We start from the raw sequence: 19142 nt of genomic DNA on the forward strand, positions 1-19142 counted from the left end.
GCTTTTTTTTTTTACAGTTAAGGAGACAGGACTACAAAAAACACATAGTATTTATGCGTTTTTATTGTAGTTTTAAACTTTGACTTTATATTTTTAGAATCAAACACAGTAAGAACATCCTCATTTGTTGACATATTTTGCCCTGTTTATGTACGAAGGCATAGATGGTGTTTGTAAACAGATACCAGAGCTATAACTTCCCTTTAAATTTCAAAGGCTAGAGATCTAGGTTTTGTTCCACAGAGCTCTTCCATCTTTTGCTCTGAAAGGTAGATTTCACTTTCCTTGTTCATTATATGTGATTGGGTCAGAGAGCAACACACATGGCTGCTCCTATCACATTTGATTGAATTGCAAGCATACCATTTTCACCATTCTTACTTGTATCTTCCAATCTCTTTGTATTCCTCTCCCAAGTAAAAGGGAAATCAAATGGCATGTAAATTAGAATAGGCCTGTATTTTTCATGAGTATCTGCAGGGGGCACAAGGGGCAGATGAAGAAATGTACATGAAAATAGCATGCAAATGCTATTTATATACTTGCATCATCAGATGTTGGGACACAATATATTATAGTGGCATTTATTTAATATCATTCCATACATGTTGTCATTTTGGTGTCATTGCAGTTGTGTGGACCCTAAGTCTAAAGTACCATTGTTTCTGATGTCTAATAATCGCTTTCTAGGACCACCTTGTTGATACTTAGAATCCTCATAACAATATTCTGTCATGCTGGGAAAATGAAAAGTGTTTTGCTGTCAGATGGTTGCTAAGATACACAAATATACTGCTGATGTCAGAAGTCTTACGTTTCCCCTGAGTCACTGAAACAATTTTCAATTGCTTAGGAGGAAGAAGTGGCAGGTACAGTATTGTTCGATACTCAGTTGCTAGAAGGTGATTATGAGAAATGCTTATGATGCAAAATAGACATCAGCAAAACTAAATTAACCTGAATATTCTCTTTTCCTTAAAGATCTTGACCTTTGTTGAGATACACTTAGCAACACTGTTTGAAAAACTATCAAGTAATTTCTAGAATATCCAGAAAAATATTCCTCACTGATAATTTTAATAATAAATCTTTAATATGTCATAAATCTATTACTTTTGTCACTTGGATTCTTCCAAGTGAAAGAAAAGTTGTTACTTTTTTAAAAAGAATGCTTGAATTTCCTAAATGAATTTAGTGGAAGTTTTTTATGGTTGAAGAATCTACTCTTTGTGACCCTATAAGCATACTGAATGTGTTCTATAGATTTCATAGGAAGAATAAGCTGAATATTTTGAAAATAGTGGTAAAGAAGTAGTGATATCTGTTAATTGTGTGGCTGTACTCAAAACCTATGTTCTAATTATCCATCTTAAGATGGATCAACAATAGGCCTATAATTATGGTCTGCCCCAATAAAAGTTGGATTAAAAATATTGATACTTCAGTTTTAAAACCAGCTTTTACATGCTTGTTTAAAAGTAGCAGCTGTTTGTCAGGCTGGGGGGACATGCTTCTGCTTTGAACCAATTACAAGCAAAAGTATCCACTGAAAACTCAGTATCATCTTTCTGGCAAAACCAACAACAACGAAAATTCTAAACATGTATCTCTTATATAGGCTGAGTTAGCATTACTGTATAGTAGTGATTTTAAAGAAAAATGGCGCTCATGAAAAATCCTCAATTGTTTTATTTAGCATACTCATACTCTACCTTTCTTCTGCCACTGAATGAGTTTATTCACTTTTTATTGCCACCCCATTGGTTGCTTTTAATTTCTTAAAGTATGTATAAACATGTTTAGCTTTTAGTATGTAGTTTATGGTAGCTACTTCAGGATCCTGTACATTTTAAAAAGTGCAGGGTTTTCTAACATATACTTAAAAATGTCAGAGGTCATTCCTTTAACTTGCTGCTTGGAAATAATTAGAGCAAGCTGGGAAGAGTACCTGGCTCATTCTGATGTTTACTCAAGAGGGAATGAGTCTCTGTAGATCTGAGGTCACATGAATTAAACTTGCATCATTCACAGAAAATCTGTTTTGCTAGTATTACTTACATCTGTATTATACTTCTGTATTATAACAATTTGGGATTGTTATGTGAAAATCCAATACATTATGAGGTCTTCTGCTACTGAACTGCACATTGCCTACCTGTGTTAATTCTGAGCACGAAAACATAATGACAGGAGTATGGAAATGGGTTAATTTCTTGTAACTGGAAGACGTTGCCCAGTTAGATTCTTGAGCCAAGAATAGTTTTTCTGCTTGGCTGCTTTTCAGCAGCTATTTTCCATGCAAGAGAATATACATACACCGGCCAGTGAACAGTGTTAGGTCTATACTTTATTTAAATAATAAATAGAGATTCAACAAACTAACACGCTAAAAGGATTCTTAAGAGATTTCATAGATGCAGGTGCATATGCGGGTGTTCTTGGCCAATATTAATCACTCAGGTGAAATGAACTAGAAATTTAACAAATAATTTTTTGGGGGAAATCACAATATTTGAATATGCAGTATTGCTGTTTTCAGTCTTGACTGATGCTACAAGAAATCTTTGTAGAGAATGAAACATAGTAATAACTCTTATTTTGGTATATCAGTTTTATTCTTTTCTGTATGTACAGTATTTAATAGTTCTTTGATAAATGTACTTGAAGGGGGAGATGTCAGATACTTGAACTCTTGTTTTGTGACATCCAGAACTCAAGCAGTTTTCAACCAAAGATTATTATTTATTTATTTATTTGCTCAGTTGTAGCAATCCCTGAAGTGGTTATTTAAAGGTGAACTTTAGAGAAATTATTTTGGTATGTCTTCTAGGTTTATAGGTTAGCATTTTTCTTTTAATGAACACCCACTATTATTGTTACTCCCTGATTACTTAGAATGAATCTCTTCAATGAATCAAGATAGTGATTATTCTTTTTGTTTTGCCCCAAACCTATTTTCAACTATGTTTCCTTTGTAACATATGTTCCTTTCAGTTTCTTGTCAGTTTCATGCTATTTTTTTAAAATAATACTTTTAAAAAAATAGTTTAAGAGACCCCATAGCAATATTTCTTCATTAATTACATTGACTAATATGCAAGGGAGTGATAAGAAAAAGAAAGCACTATTTTGTTTGAAATTTTTAGTTCAAGCCATAATTTCTTTTGGATTTTAACCTAAGCAGTGTTAATATGACTTCTCTCTCATTCAGATTTCATTGTCATCATATTCATTTCTAGGGTGTAATATTTAACTAATTGTGTTATTTCCAGATACTATGATTGAGTTTATATTTTTTTCTAAGCCATAGCTTAATGAATGAAAACAATTGGTTTCTAATATTTTTCATATTTTTAGCTGTAATCCACAGTTGACCGATGACTTTATCTAGATTCAAATAATATTCTGTGTTGTGGTTTGTTTGATTTTGTTCAGCACAGTGTGCAAACCTATTTTTAGATGCTTTACTGAAAGCAAATTAATGTTGCACTACTTAACTGTACTATTTTGGAGTTTTTCTGTGTTACTGACTTGGTACTGACTTTTTTTAATTGGGAAGTCAAGTAAAGACCTTAGTGATAAAAGCAGAACTATAGTGATTTAGAAGCGCTATCAGTAGTTTGTTTTTAGTATGGTGCAAATTGCTTTAAATAGCACTTGGACTAAGAAGCACTGATATTATTATAGTAATAGGGAGGTAAGAGTTATCAAGTCCAAAGCTTCCACTGAACAATTGGAACTTTCCCTGATATCTGTTTACCTGCCAGGTTTCTGTGTCCTCTCAAAGAAAGATTTGTGTTCTAGTTCAGGGAGTTTATGTTGGTTTGCTTAGACCATGTACAGTGTATGGCTGGAAGGAAAATGGCAAAACACAAACAGTAGTTCATTCATTATTTCTTTTCACTGTTTATCTGAAAGCTATTTAGTTATACTGAGTTCAAAAACTACTGTACTGTTTTTTGTTACAGTTTCAACTTTCCTTTTTTGCTTGTTTGGGGGGAGGGGCTTGGATATTTTTCTATTATCTAGTGTTTGTCCTTCATTGCTTGAATAAAAAATGTGGGTCACAGAACTGAAAAGTGCTAGATTTTCTGTCTGAAGGGGAAATGGCTGATGGTTATCAGAGATCACTGTTCTTTTTTTAGCTGATAGCTTTAGATGTGAGATCTGAGGAAGTCTGTAATTCTTTGAACATTTAAGGTGAATCTAATTTATGTTTGTTTATGTTAAAAATAGAAAGAATATTTAGGAAAACAAATAATAGTGTTACAGTGTAAGATCTGGGTTTTTTTTTATTCCACTGCTAGTATTCATTTAGCTAACCTTGGGATTTGCACAATTCTGTGGCAAGAAGCAATTAGCAATGTACTAATTATTTGACTGATTTACTTTACAAGCTGCTCTAAGAATATGATTGAAGGGCAGTGGAACAATTATAATAAATTAAAAGAATGAGTTGCTGCTTAATATGATTGGAAATGAGATTAGTGTGAGATATCTATGAAGAGGACCCTCCTCCCAAAGATCCCTAATTTAAATGTTTCTCCAGCTGATACATGTCTCGTAAAAGGAAATTTCTGGTTGTAACTTTTGAAAAACTAATAGGAACATGATTGAAACTGGGGAAATAATTGATGCCCCTCTTTGGATACTGTGACTCTGATTTAATTCTTTCAGATATTCATACGCATGTATCCAAAAGTTTTTGTTTTAATTTGGCTGAAGATGAAAAAAATATAACAATACTTCTGACCTTCATTTTAAAAAGTTGGATTTGCTGGTTAGTTATTTCTGGAAATGGAAACTAGTATAACTATATTCATGTGAGGGCAGGAATAGAAGATGTGCCTTGTAGCTTCAAAAACTGACAAGAGAGTTTCTGTGTCCTCTCAAAGAAAGATTTGTGTTCTAGTTCAGGGAGTTTATGTTGGTTTGCTGAGACCATGTACAGTGTATGGCTGGAAGGAAAATGGCAATGCTTTTATTAACTAAATAATAAAATAATAAAATATTAACTAAATAATGTGTCCCTAATTTTTATAGGTAATTCTTATCATGGATTGTGAAGAAATCCCAGAGTTTTCAACTTCAGAGGAAGAAGCTGCATACTGGAAAGAGCTGACTTTAAAATATAAACAAAGGTATAGTTCCGATACTGGGCTATTATGAGTTTTATTCTGATATATGACTGCATTAACAATGTTCTCTTTGTGATCCAGAAGCCTGCAGATGGAAGCCAAGTATCTCAAAAATAGCATTATACTTGAATTGACTAGACTTAATTCTCTAGGATACATGAATAGAATCTCTATTGGAAGTGACCTTGCCCTATATGGAATCTCTTTTTGCAAACAATGGGGCCTTTATCACTTCAGAAACACTGCTAATTCAGACTCTCTGGTAACACGTGTCTATTTTACTGGGTATATTCTTTTCTAAAAGTTATGCTTTTATTGAAGTATGGTTTTACTTCCAAGGCTATCAAATTTTGATAAACTCATTCTTAGGTAGTTGAAAGACTTTGCCTCTGTCTTAAAGGCAGCTGGGAGAATCAGCATTATAAAGCACTCCATGTCTATCTTCTAGTATAGATTTCCACTAAGCCAAGGTGGGTTCATCTCCAACCACTCTTGGAGACATCTACTTGGATTTAATTTGTTCAGAATTATCTCTTTTAACATGACTTTACAGAATTTCACTAGTGGCAGTCTCTTAGATAAATGGCAAAGGACTTTCAAAAGAACTAATTTTACATTGTATATATGAAAAGTTATATATGTAAAGTTCTGATCAGCTTTAATAAAAATTGTTGCAATTGATAGAGAAATGCAGTGCTTACTAATATTTTGACAAGTAGAGATATGTAGCTATTTGAATTCAAAGTCTAATAGATACTTCAGAGGAAAGTGGGTGCATTGGCAGCATCTGTTGGTACTGCCATAAAGAACTGTGCCTTTTCCTGGCTTGCCAGCAGCCTTGAAAATGTGCACTAAAGTTAAAGATACAGTATGCCAATAGAATGTGACACGGTCATTATACCGTCTCACTATTGTCTTTATTCCCTTGCAAGTTGGGAAAAAGATGCACCTTCATTAAGAAGATGTCAATATGTGCAGTGTGGGTGCTCATGTCCCCTCAAAAATAATTATTCTGCTTTAGAACTAAATGGCCTCATATCTCTAATAAAAGCATCTTCCTGGAAAAAAAATCTCTACTCACTACTATTATTCCTGTTACAGTTTTCAAGAGGCCCATGAAGAACTGGCAGAATTTCAGGAAGGCAGCAGAGAATTGGAAGCAGAGTTAGAGGCTCAACTGGTACAGGCTGAACAAAGAAACCGAGATTTACAAGCAGACAACCAAAGATTAAAACAGGAAGTGGAAACCTTAAAGGTATGGCTTGGGAAGGAAAAATGTCTTCTGCTGTAGAACAATTTTTGCTGTAGAACAGAGCACTTAGATTGCAGTCTTTGATTGATAAAATTGGAAGTCGTCTAATTTCAATCCAAACAGAGGGTTGTTGAAGAAGTGAAGTTTCCTAGGTTGTGTTTTGTAATCTTAAGAGGTCCAGTTAATGGTTTCCTCTTCAGTTCAACTGTTGTTAACCTGAATATTTCATGCTAAGTCCAACAATTGTTTATAGCCTGAATCTTCCAGAGCAAATTTTTTCTTTGAGATCTAAAGCACTGCATAGCTATATTTGGACAGTAGCATAGAAATGTATTTAAACTTATTGGATTAAATTCAGTGGTATAGAATTGTTCATATCCTATATTTTCAGGAAAAACTTGAACACCAGTATGCACAAAATTATAAGCAAGTGTCTTTATTGGAAGATGACTTGAGCCAGACTCGGGCAATTAAAGATCAATTGCATAAATATGTGAGAGAGCTAGAACAAGCCAATGATGATCTTGAGCGTGCTAAAAGGTAAGGAATGTTGGTGGTTGCCAGTTATCTGACTGAAAAAAGCATTTATTGCTCAGGTTTTTATTTCTTTAGTGCTATAAATAGTTACTTAATATTGATGCAGTTCTGTAGAACAATTATAGGGTTTGTCAGATTCCAGGAACCACTTTCATTTGTTATATTTTCTGCTGAATTAATGTTAAAAAAGTAAGCATCACATTTTCATTTGCTTTTTATTCAAATTCTCCTACATAGTTTTTATTTAACAAAGCTTAATAATTGAGTAGACAATTATTGAGTAGATTATGGGCTATATTAGAGTACTTTCTCCTAACTAATATTCAGAACATTTTTAAGAAAACTAGTCAATTGGTTTAGTCTTCTAAACTATGGGAGCAGATTTTATATCATACATACTAAGGTATCACTTTGACTACTTTATTATCTAAAATAGCATCTCGCAAGTAGGTATGTGTGTATGTATTTGATATATAGAGTATTAAGAATAAGATTAAGATAATGGCTTGAAACAATTTTTGAATTCACTGTATACTTATTACAGGCTTAGAGATCTGCCATCTTGTTCTGCATTGTCTTTATCTACCCAGCTAGATCCTGGGATGACTTACATTTTGTTCAATAATTTTCTGTCTTTGACAGATATTGAATCCTCTGTTTCTTTATTTCCCATAGCTAAATGTCTACCAAAGAATTTTTTTCTTCTGATTTTTTTTTTAATTTCTAGGGCCACAATTGTTTCTTTAGAAGATTTTGAACAAAGGCTGAATCAAGCCATAGAGAGAAATGCTTTTTTGGAAAGTGAACTGGATGACAAGGAATCTCTGCTAGTTTCTGTACAAAGACTGAAAGATGAAGCCAGAGGTACTACTTAATATATAGCTTCTAATTAATGTTGTAATAATGGTGAACTCTGATTTTCTAGGTTATAAGAACATTGCAAGATAATTTCTAGTTTTGAAGCACAGCTAAAGTTCATCTAATGGATTCATATTTTATGCCTATTTCATGAACTGTGTCAAACAAGCATATATCTGATTGACAAGAAGCATATTCACTTAGGCTTATTTGACAGCAGATCATGGGATCAGTCCATACTTATCCCTGCTTAGGTTGTGAAATCAAGTCAAGCAACTCCAAGGCCTCCAATTTGGTCTTGTTGACCTTTTTGTAAGGCATAGGAGTGTCTCAGGAATGAACAGAATAGTAGAATGCATGGACTGGGAAGAGAGGAAGAATTTTTATACTCATAGCTAAAATTCTCAAATTTGCCAATTTTTTTCTTAAAATTTACAGATTTAAGGCAAGAACTAGCAGTACGAGAAAGACAACAAGAAGTAACTAGGAAATCTGCTCCTAGCTCCCCTACCTTGGATTGTGAAAAGATGGATTCAGCAGTCCAAGCTTCACTGTCATTGCCAGCAACACCTGTTGGGAAAAGCTGTGAAAACAGCTTTCCCTCTCCAAAAGGTAGAACATATACATGTATATTTTCTGAAATACTGAATGCTTATATTACAAGTTGAAATTGAGCCAGGTTTAATTATTTATATCCCCATATATAGCTGTTTTTTGTTCTCAAAACATTGGGTCAGAGAACATTTGAGTAACACAAGGGAACAAATCCATTTTATGTATAACATTTTTCCCTTTGTCTTCTTCAGCTATAAAATCTGACCTATCTAACAGCAATGTGGGTTAGGAGTTTAGAACACTTAACAGTAAGAATTTGATGACCAAAAAAGCCGAGAGATGCCCACCCTTAAAAGGTGGCAAATTGCAATCATGTGGCCACAGGACGCTGCAAATGGTCCTGAATATGAGCCAGTTGCTAAGTGCCCAAATTACGATCACATGAACACAAGGGTAATTTCACAGTCATAAGTGCGAGTACTGGTTGTAAGTAACTTTTTACCAAGGCCCTTGTAACTTTGAACTGTCATTAAATGCACAGTCATAAGTCAAGGACTACCTGTGTTTTTACCCTTGAATTACGCTGGGTAATATGCATGTTCAGGCTTAGAGGAAGGTGTGGGAAGTGATTGTATGGAAATAAGATTTTATATAAATCAGTGTTGTATATAGAATTGTTTCATTCCTGACCATCATGATAACTTCAGACAAAATATATTGCTACAGTACTTATTCATTGAAATACAAAGGATCCCGGTATGGGGTTGCTCTTTGTTCCTTTTGCTGTTGTTGTTTTAATGCTTGAGTTTTGGACATTGTAATTATGTGACTATTCTGTTGTTTTTGTGGGTTCGTTGCAGCTATTCCCAATGGCTTTGGTACCAGCCCCCTTACTCCATCTGCCCGAATATCAGCTCTCAACATTGTAGGTGATCTTCTAAGGAAAGTCGGGGTAAGAACTATGCTCTGCATCATACTATCTTGCTAGGGCTGTTTCTAGATGCTGACTATGTGACATACAGAGCAATTCCTCACATGCATTGAAATCAGTTGAAACACTGCAGGGGTAGGCAACCTTGGCTCTTTTATGACTCATGGACTTCAACTCCCAGAATTCCTGAGCCAGCATAGTTGGCTCAGGAATTCTGGGAGTTGAAGTCCACAAGTCATAAAAGAGCCAGGGTTGCCTACCCCTGCACTAGTGGATTTATTTCATCACTGTAAACAAATGTTTCTGTACTATTATACTAAGGAGAAATGAACTCATTGGGGCTTATTTTAGAGAAATTTAGAATTGTGCTATTTGCATAGACTGAATAACTACATGGAGCAGAAAATTTAGTATATACAAAGGAGGGAGGGATTATATATGTTTATTGGAAAGAACTGGCCTGGGAACCAAGCATGTACTGCTAGATCAATAGCTCTGTGGTTTCGTGTAGGGAGAAATGACAAAATCTAGCATAGTAAGATTAATATTATTTATAGGGTTCAGCATCTTAAATCTTAGCTTTTACTAATTCTTTTTAAAACAGTTCATGGCTGTGTTAAAAGGTGAACAATAGGTACACATTGTATGAAATTTTACAAATGTTATATCTTACGATCAATAAAGAGAGGTGCATATATTTTCAACACTCCACTCCCAATTCCTGTACTGCAAATACTTGCACAATACATCTTTATTAGCTATTATCATTTTTTTTCTTAAAGTATGCAAATTGCAGTTTCCACTACTAAAGATGTTGATGGATAGTAAATAACTGATTGCTGTTTAGAGAATTTCTCTGTAGAAGAATATTTTAAAGCCAGTTTCAATTAATGAGCATACTTTTAAACTGGGTTCTTAACTAAAAATTTATGTTAAGAGCGCTTGTATTTCTTTGCAAATAATTTGCCCCAAGTGATTCTTTGTACTTTTCATTGTGATATGGCTCCTGATGATTCTACCACCTCTAACCTTTCACCCAGACTGATAATACATTCTGTTCTTTTCATTCCTTCTCAGGCTTTAGAATCCAAATTAGCTGCTTGTAGGAACTTTGCAAAGGACCAGGCGTCACGTAAATCATATGTTGCAGGAAACATAAATAGCAGTATGATCAACAGCAATGGCATGAAGTTCTGTCATCCAGGACATACAACATTTTATGACAAGGCGTAAGTTTCATTTTTACATGAAGTTTTAGAGAGTTGCTTTGCATAAGTTTTCCCACTTTGATTCATAAACATCTTTATTTTTTTTATTTTTTTGGTTCAAATAAATTTTGACTCCTGTAGTGACTAGTCCCTTCAGTTTTCCTAGCAAGATTTACACACATGGTTTGCAATTGTCTCCTTCCTAGGACTGAAGAGTGAATGACTGGGCCAAAGTCACCCAGTTAGCTTTGGGCCTAAAACAGGACTACAACTTACGGTTTCCAGGTTTTTAGCCTGATGCCTTACCTACTGCACCAGACTGGCTTTCTATCTCTTTTTTTGGCATAGGCTCAAACTTAGCTTGTTATACCTTCTCCTTATGAATGAAAAATGGGAATTTGTACATCTTCCACTTGACAGCATTGCAAGAAAGATGACAAGACAGCCCAAAACAACTTTATATTTTGACTTTGAACATTTTTACAAATAGGAGATATGTTCCTAACTATAAGAATCATCTCCTACCAAAAGAAATCAGAATTGCTTGACTTACTATACTTTACATTTGGCTTCCAAATATAAGTAATATTTAAAAGTGAATAAGCCTGAAGTCTTCAACTGCCATTCATTAAAATTGTAGAATACTATTTTCATCTACCCAAAAAATATATTATTAGGCACAAGGCTTAAAAGATTATGTGGCTGTGCCACTTTCCTTAATTGGAATTGATGTTTTCCTGTATTTCTTTTTTTTATTCTTACTTCAGAATCAGTATTTCTGATATGAGCTTATTAATGACAGCTTTGGATGATTCCTAATTATAATCATCCAAATAATTAAATATATTACTAGAAGTAATATAAATTAGAGTGCAATCTGAACCTTTGCAAGTACTTGCAAATACTGAACAATGCAAGTACTTTTTAAAGATAGTCCCTCACAGAGTACATAAAAGCAGTAACTTTGGCAGGAATACCTAACTAGGGCTGATGAATAATAAATCCATATTAAAAATTGAGTTCTTCAAAATATTATGAAGAAATTGGAGAGAAGTCTCTGTAGGCTCCTTTTACGCATAGCCAAATGTCTGTGCAACTTGCAGAATAAGGATATGTCTTGGCTATTTGCACATGGGCAGGATAGAAATGATTTATTCATATGATTACTGTTGAAGTCAATACCAATTCCAGCAATTCAAACTAGCAAAGTTTCCAATCTTGAATTTTGAAGCACACTTTTTAATAACAAAAATTTTCCCCCTTGAACCATGATATATCAACATAAGTGAATTATAAGCTTGGAAACTCTCATTCTTATCAGTGACCCCTAAAATCTGTTTGATTTTTTTCATCAAAATTATACAAGGGACAATGGATGCATCAGAAGCATTCAAAACATAGATGTATTTCATATTGCTCCTTTGCTACAGCCTTTTTATTTAATCATCCTTTCCCTTCATCCTACATAAAGATCTATTTATTGTCATGACCCTTATGCTTTCTACAATGTTGGTTAGTCTGGCTTCTTCCAGATCTCACTCTGTCCCCTTTTGAAAACTTCTCTTCCTTAACTTGGAGCCTACACTTCTGCAACCAGTAAACATCTTTCAGTCTGTCAGTAATCAATTCTTTTTCTTATTGACTCTTGATGTAGCATACAAAAACTTTGTGTTTATCAATAGCATAAATTTAGACTAAAAAAAAATGTACACTGCAGTAGAAAATTACGGGTTTCTCTTAAACAATAGTTCAGACCTCACATAGTAAGCAGAGATTATTTAAATACATTGAAAGTTAAAACAGCAGCAACTAAGTATTGTAAACATCTTGCTATTTAAGTGATCCGGAAGCATCAGCACCCATTTTCTCTGCACTGCTTCTGCTTTTGGTTAGTGTTGTTGACATGTCATGGTATTGTGTGTCGCGTAGCTCTTCCTGTGCTGCTTCCACTTAACTTCCTCTCTATCTGCTGTCTCCACTCCCAGCCCAGAATCTGTACTTAAATTTGAGCATCCAAATATGAGCGGGTGAAAATCACTGACTAGGGCTGAACTTCTTACAACATGGAAAGTGGGCTCAGGCACACCTGTTCTTCTCCTCCTTCCTTTTCTTTCTTTCTTTCTCTCTGTAGCCCCTGTAGTGTTCTCCCTGCCCCCAATTGTCGCTGGATCCTGAAACAGCCACGTTTGCTTGTGGACCCGACCCAATCTGCTGCTGCTGCTGCCTTATGAATGGCCTATAGTTGGGTGGTGGGACTAACTGAGGTAATTTGCTCATTGCTGTACTGCAGCCTTTGCTGCTATTGTGTTATTTGCTTTGAATTCTCTGTTGGCTTTCTGTGGAGTTACATGTTAGCTAATTCAGCATGATAAGATGTATACTGAGCTGATGTCAGATTTACAAGCAGAATACATCGCTTGCATAGGAAGTTTATTGAAGAAGATGTCAGAGCTGTAGAGGCTTGGAACTAAGAAAATTGTGGAGGAATTTAAGGTATACGTTTGAATTAATGGATGATAGCTGAGTCACAATGAACTTGCTTTTTAGACTTTGTTGTGAAAAAAATAAAATTGGGTGTTTGCTTTGGTCTTAACCCAAGACAGAATTGTTATCTTCTAATAGCTTGGCATTATTGTACCAGTTACTTATATTCCAAACAATTATCTTGATAACTTCGTTTAACTGTTGCTGAAAATTCATTTGAATAGGCCTTCTCCAAAGAATTAACTAGGGATATATAAATGTACACAGATGTAAGCAAAAACAGCTTACACTGAATGGCACAACCAACTAGCTGGCATTGTTTACAGGAACATCTGCACAGTGTATGGTGCTCTAAGTGCAAGAGCGTGGAAAATAAGAGAGTTAAGATCCTGTGGGACTTCCAGATCCAGACAGGTGGGCAGGTACTAGCCAGTCAGACATTGTAGTAATTGACAAGTAGCAGAAGACAGTGGTGGTGATAGATGTAGTGGTGCTAAGTGACAGCCACGTCAAGAAGGAGGAATGTGAAAAACTGGAGAAACACCATGCTCAAACACATCCCAGGAACAATGTCAGAGCTCTCTGTCCAGAAGACTCTGCAGTGTTAGGAACAGCTAAGATACTGCAGAACCCTCAAACGTCGAGGCGTCTGGTAGAGGACACGAGCTTGAACACACCATTCATGAACATCTATAGGCACAACTGCTATACACTATCAGCAAAGATTCTTTCTCTGTTCTCAAAGTAAAGGCAGACATATAGATGATAAATGTGCCTGAATATAGACAACTCTAACAATTCCATGTTAGAATATGGAAAGCAATTTCTCCTTTCATGACTGAAAAACTGGGTTCTAAAACAAAACTTCCTGGGCATTTGTGAAATGAAATTCATTTCCAACTTCCAGCAGTCATGTTTTGGACAAAAAGTATATATTAAAGTATTTTTCTATCTCTCCCCTATGTTTAGGTCAGATTCCCTACGTATCTCATGGGTAATTGTGCCTGGTTTGGTGTGATGAGCTTGTCTTTGTGCTTGGAGATTATTGTTTATGTGTATTGTCCATAATGGATTTGGAATTGACATGATTAGTCTAATAGCCTCTCTTTGAATTTAATTTTCTAATATTTATGAGTTTCAGTAATAAGTTGTACTTTTCTCTTGATCCTTTCTATGCATGTTACTTGAATGGAACACATGGTATACATTGGATTGAACTGTATCTTATATAAAAAATTGGGAGGCATAACAATCTACTCCTTTTCTTCAAAAGGGAAAGTGGAAATTCTGTTGCAAAATAAATTCTTAGTACACATTTTAATCTTGAAAAATGCACCTCCTATAAATTCATATAATTCATATAAATTGGTGCTTAAGCTTGACAAATGTCCTATAAATTTTATATAGAATTCAGGTAATTGCTACAAATATATCATGAATTGAATAGTGAAATACTGATTCATTGTTTTTTAATTATAGTCTTGTTTTCTTTTCTGCCCCCTTGAAATAAGACAAAAATGAAATTTAAAACAGATACCAAGGATTTTATGATAAAATATTTTATTACTTGATCTGAAACCATCTATTTTATACAATCAGCACTACTAAAGAAATATTTCAAAAAATCCAGTACCATGAGTAAAAGTGACTGAACACTGTCCATACCACAAAGAATCATCTCTTTTACAAGCTGATTCAAAACTGTCTTCAAAAGACAATGTTAGTTGAGGGCCCAGCCATGAATAAGATTATTATTTTATAGTGGCGTTGAATTGTTTAGTTACTATTATTTATTCATTCAATTTAAGCACAACCCAACTCCAGACTAACACTGGGCAAGTTGCAATAAAATTAAGCAGATTGAATGCAGAAAAAAAATACAAAGAAAAAGAACAAAATGGCAAGTCCAGCCAACAGTATCCATGCATACAAACATCTGACAGGGCCCCAGCCGCTCTAACTCAAGGCCTGGGAGAACAAGTAGGTCTTTAGGGCATTCTGGAATGCCATTAGTATAGAGCCGCATGGATCTCCAGCAGAATTTCATTTCAGAGGGCAGATTCTACAACAGAGAAGGGCATGCTTCCTGAGTCCCAATATGTAACACTGTTTAATTGAAGGGATCTGAATCTTATCAACTCTCATCAGCCACAGAAGATAGGCAGTCCCTCAAGTAAAACAGACCCCTAGACCATGTAGGGCTTTATAGATCATAACAGCAGCTTGAATCACTCCCACAAGCATACTGGTGCAGTTTGTGGAACAGGAGTGGCACATGGGCATACTGAGGCATGTTCTTCACTGCCCACTCCACTGCATTCTGGAGCAGCTGGAGCTTCGAAGTGACCTTCAAGGGCAGCCCCATGTAGACACAGAATTGCCATAGTCAAGCTGCAAGTTAACTAGGGCCTAAGTAACTGTCAGGCATGTGGGAAGCTCATGTAACTGATTATTGGGCACTTAAGTAAAATGAAACATTTGTTCTTTGCCTTTGCATGTTTTGCTTGTTTCTTGATATAATCTGTACATTTCCTAATATACTTTGCTTTGTCACTAGTTGCAAAAGATGTAGGGATCTAAACAAACTTTTGAGAGTTTTATAACTGCTTGCAGCACAATTTTTTTTAATAGGTTACTAAATTATAGGAGTAGAAGAGTATAAGGCGTGACCAGATCAATTTTTAAAACATTTCATTCATTCTAGAGGAAAATAATTCAAAAGGATTCCTTTTCAGTTTTCCCCAAAATGACATAAATTCCACTGAATAAATTGGAGATCTGGGGGGACCATTTGTTCTGTCTTCTTTCTGATACCATACCTTGTGTTACCAGCAGTCTTTATTAGTACTATTGCCTGCCATGAGTTGATTGGTATGGAATCTACAGTGTAGGTGTTTTCAATTGCAGTTTTTTATTTGTTCTTTTCTTCCTTTTTTGTTTGTGTTTCGGTTCTTGACAATTTGTATTGCTTAACAGTGTGGTTTTCGCATTGTTTAATACAGCGGTTCTCAACCTATGGGTCGCGACCCCATTTGGGGTCGATCGACCATTTCACGGGGGTCGCCAAGCAAGGCTGTCCGCCATTTTTTTTTGTCCGCCATTTTTCCCCCTTTTCCGGCGGGTGCCTTACCTCCCTTGGGCTGGGCCAGCTGGTGGTCGGCCTGCTCCGTCTCTGCCGCTTGCCAGCTACGCCTCGGCCGGCGCAGGGGGCGGAACCACGCATGCGTGGCGCTCCCAGGCAGAGAAAGTCCTCGACTTACGACTGGTTGGGTAGTCCTCGACTTGCGACCGGTTTAGTCCTCGACTTACGACTGGTTTAGTCCTCAACTTACGACCGGTTGGGGGTTGCGGCATTAAAAAGGTTGAGAACCACTGGTTTAATAGTAAGAATAGGTCTTTTTACCTTTCTCAGGGTAGCTTTAAAGTACCAGCAAGACAGAAAAAAAAATCTCCAAGGTTTGTGTCACTATCATTTAGCTTATTCTGGAAAAACCCAGCTGCTCTTGGATTTCATTATTACGTTTGCTAGATTTGATGACTTATACAGTAGCTGGTGAATCAGAGCTGATGAATTGTACAACTGATAATACAGGCTAACAGTTTTGATTCTATCCAACCTTAATACCTTATGAATTTCCTTACTTGAGATATAGCTTATAACTGAAATCTTGATGAGAATAGATAGGGTCCAGTTAATGTAATGTTACTGGGAAAATGTTTTTCGTCAGAATTTCATTTCAGTGATAACGCTTATATTTTTGTTATGTAATTGGGCAACACATTTTAAGATTTTAAATCAATCTTAAACCTAAAAATAATTCCAGATATAGAAGAATTTCACAAACTATTAGTTGTTTGGACTAGGTCAGACTGGGATCCTGGAACTTAGTAGTATAATCATGTTGGAACTTTGGAATCCATTTTCTAGACAAAAATCTCACATCTTTGTTTCTGTTTTTGAAAATATAGTATAAAAAATTAGTCATTCTGAAAAGAGAGAATAGAAAATTAGACAAAAGGCTGTTTATGCTGATTTGTTTGAAATATATAAGAGTTAGAGAATATAATATACTTTTTCATAACGCTACAATTTTTTTTGAAAGGGTCTCAATTCATCTTCCTTAGCATAGCTTGCTGCAACTGTATATATGCAAACTGGTTTTTGCATCAAGTAAACATTTTACTTATTCTGCAATCCTTCAATTATAGCTTTTATCTACAACTCTGTAAAGGGTTGATTATGAGCATCTTACAGTAGTATCCTGATAGTCTTTTTAAATAATGTTTTCATATTGTCAGCCAGAATTGCAGTAAAAGAGGTTGTCACATTCACAGGTAGGCTAGCTTTGGGGCATGTAGCAGTCACTATGTCAAGTTTGTGTGTCATCATTATCAAATTGAATCTTGATAAAGCAATGGCAACAGAAGCTGGTTTGGCTACTAGGAGGCCAAGGAAGATGCTAAACATACTAAAGCAAGTTAGCATATTTGGGTTGTGACTGGATGACCAGGCAGCAGTATTTCTTGATGAGCCAAATGTTTATGTATTTCACATGTTCACAATGAAGCAGCCCCAAATATTAACATCTTTTTTTTTAACGGCTTTTTTTATTTGTGTGGAGCATTATCCTTTACTGTTGTTCTCTCTCTAGACAACTTGCAGTATGGATGGTTTTGTTGCTTGAGTTTTGGAAGTTAATCAATTTTCCTTGCTGTCATTATAGGACTAACATAATCCTGTTAGAGAGGAGGTATAACTTGTCAATGCTACTTGTTAACAATTTTTTTTTTATTGTCTTGTAGGGCAGTCAACGGGTTTGACCAAGGCCCGCCACCAGGTCTAGGAGCATCCAGACCATCATCTGCACCTGGCATGCTCCCTCTGAGCGTATGAATGGATTGCAAAGCTATGATGGGACTTGGGTTTGGTTCTTGAAGGAATAAGAAAAAAGCTGCTTGTGATAGTTTTCTGTTGGCACCCCCTCCTGGAGCTGAGTGGGTGTTGCAGAATGCAGAAACTGCCCAGAAAACCAAGCACATATAGAGCACTCCTTGTTAATACAGTCTATTTTCTTCTATTTCCATCATGGACATTCTTAAAATGGTCACCACTGATGTCTCTCTCAGATTGCAGGAGTTGCACTTGCCCAAATCATTTCCTTTTTTCCATCTCCTCTGTTTTGTGTGTTGGCTAGCTAGGGACTGCTTTGATGCTGGGTATCCTACATCTTTCACATTGTACACAAGACCCCTGGTCTCCCCCCCACTTTTATTTTCAGCATAAAGTCAGTTCATTTTCAAGGGAAGGTTTCGAAACCTTCTGGCCAGTGGATGGATTTGGAATGAATTTTTAACAAGTGTCTATGAGGGGTCTTTGTACCTAGCAGCACCCTGCAAAATATTTGGGTTGTGGTCATGGAGAATATATGTGGCATCTCCCTATGGAGCATAATACATTATGCAAATATGCCAAAGTTGCTCTTTTCTAAAATGGAGACATACCCTCAGTTCAGCAATTCCTTGGCAGTCAGCTTTATCCTATTAAGTTGGCTTTCCCTATTTTTATTTCAAGAAAACTGTGGATTGGACTTTAGTTGCTCGGTGACAATTGCCCAAAAGCAAAGGAAGAAGAAAGGAATCAAAGCCAAGAAAGACTAGGGGCACATTGCTACTCATAGCTTGAATTTTGTCATCCCTTTCCTGTGTCCCCTTTGCTGCGTTAACTGTTTACATTTGTTTTATTGTACATAGATTTGTAAACATATTTGCCTAAGATATTTGTACATAACTTGGGCTTTCTAACTTTATTTATTAAGACTTCTGAGGCATGTTTCCCCTAGGACAGTATGTCAACTTTATGTGGTGACTGCCATCCTGTGGCTTCACAAGAGAGATGGTCCTAAAATAAAGATCTTTTAATGTGGACATAATTTGCTTTTCAGAAAAAATGCTTCTCCTTTGCTTTGTTTATGGTCTTGTACTTCGATTCTTGAAATTTTGCTTTGTATTGTAACTGCACATACACAAAAACCTAATTTGTATCATTATCCTGATGAACAAATAGTGGGGCACTGGATATCCACATTTTTTTTTGTTGATACATGCGCTTCACAATATAAAAAAGAAATGAAAAGTTTTCATTTCAAGTTCAAAACAAATGTGGAAGTGATTGTGCCAGC

At 35.6% G+C, this 19142-nt stretch overlaps 1 protein-coding gene across 3 annotated transcripts in view; it reads left to right on the forward strand.

Annotated features, from left to right (window-relative positions):
- NDEL1 (nudE neurodevelopment protein 1 like 1) overlaps positions 1-18893 on the forward strand; it is a 20739-nt gene extending 1846 nt beyond the window's left edge. For 2 of the 3 annotated variants that reach the window (XM_015821701.1, XM_015821703.1), the window contains exons 2-9: positions 5044-5141; positions 6240-6393; positions 6782-6930; positions 7655-7791; positions 8224-8397; positions 9201-9292; positions 10349-10500; positions 17767-18893. In XM_015821701.1, the coding sequence (XP_015677187.1) occupies positions 5056-5141; positions 6240-6393; positions 6782-6930; positions 7655-7791; positions 8224-8397; positions 9201-9292; positions 10349-10500; positions 17767-17857 (1035 nt within the window). In that variant the 5' untranslated portion in view covers positions 5044-5055 and the 3' untranslated portion in view covers positions 17858-18893. Of the gene's footprint in view, positions 1-5043; positions 5142-6239; positions 6394-6781; positions 6931-7654; positions 7792-8223; positions 8398-9200; positions 9293-10348; positions 10501-13932; positions 13958-17766 lie in introns of all 3 variants that reach the window. The other variant, XM_015821702.1, reaches the window with a different exon arrangement.
- Positions 18894-19142: the final 249 nt, after the last annotated feature.

This window comes from Protobothrops mucrosquamatus, unplaced genomic scaffold (genome assembly GCF_001527695.2).
Source record: "Protobothrops mucrosquamatus isolate PMUCROS unplaced genomic scaffold, P.Mucros_1.0 scaffold1384, whole genome shotgun sequence".
Lineage (NCBI taxonomy): Eukaryota > Metazoa > Chordata > Lepidosauria > Squamata > Viperidae > Protobothrops > Protobothrops mucrosquamatus.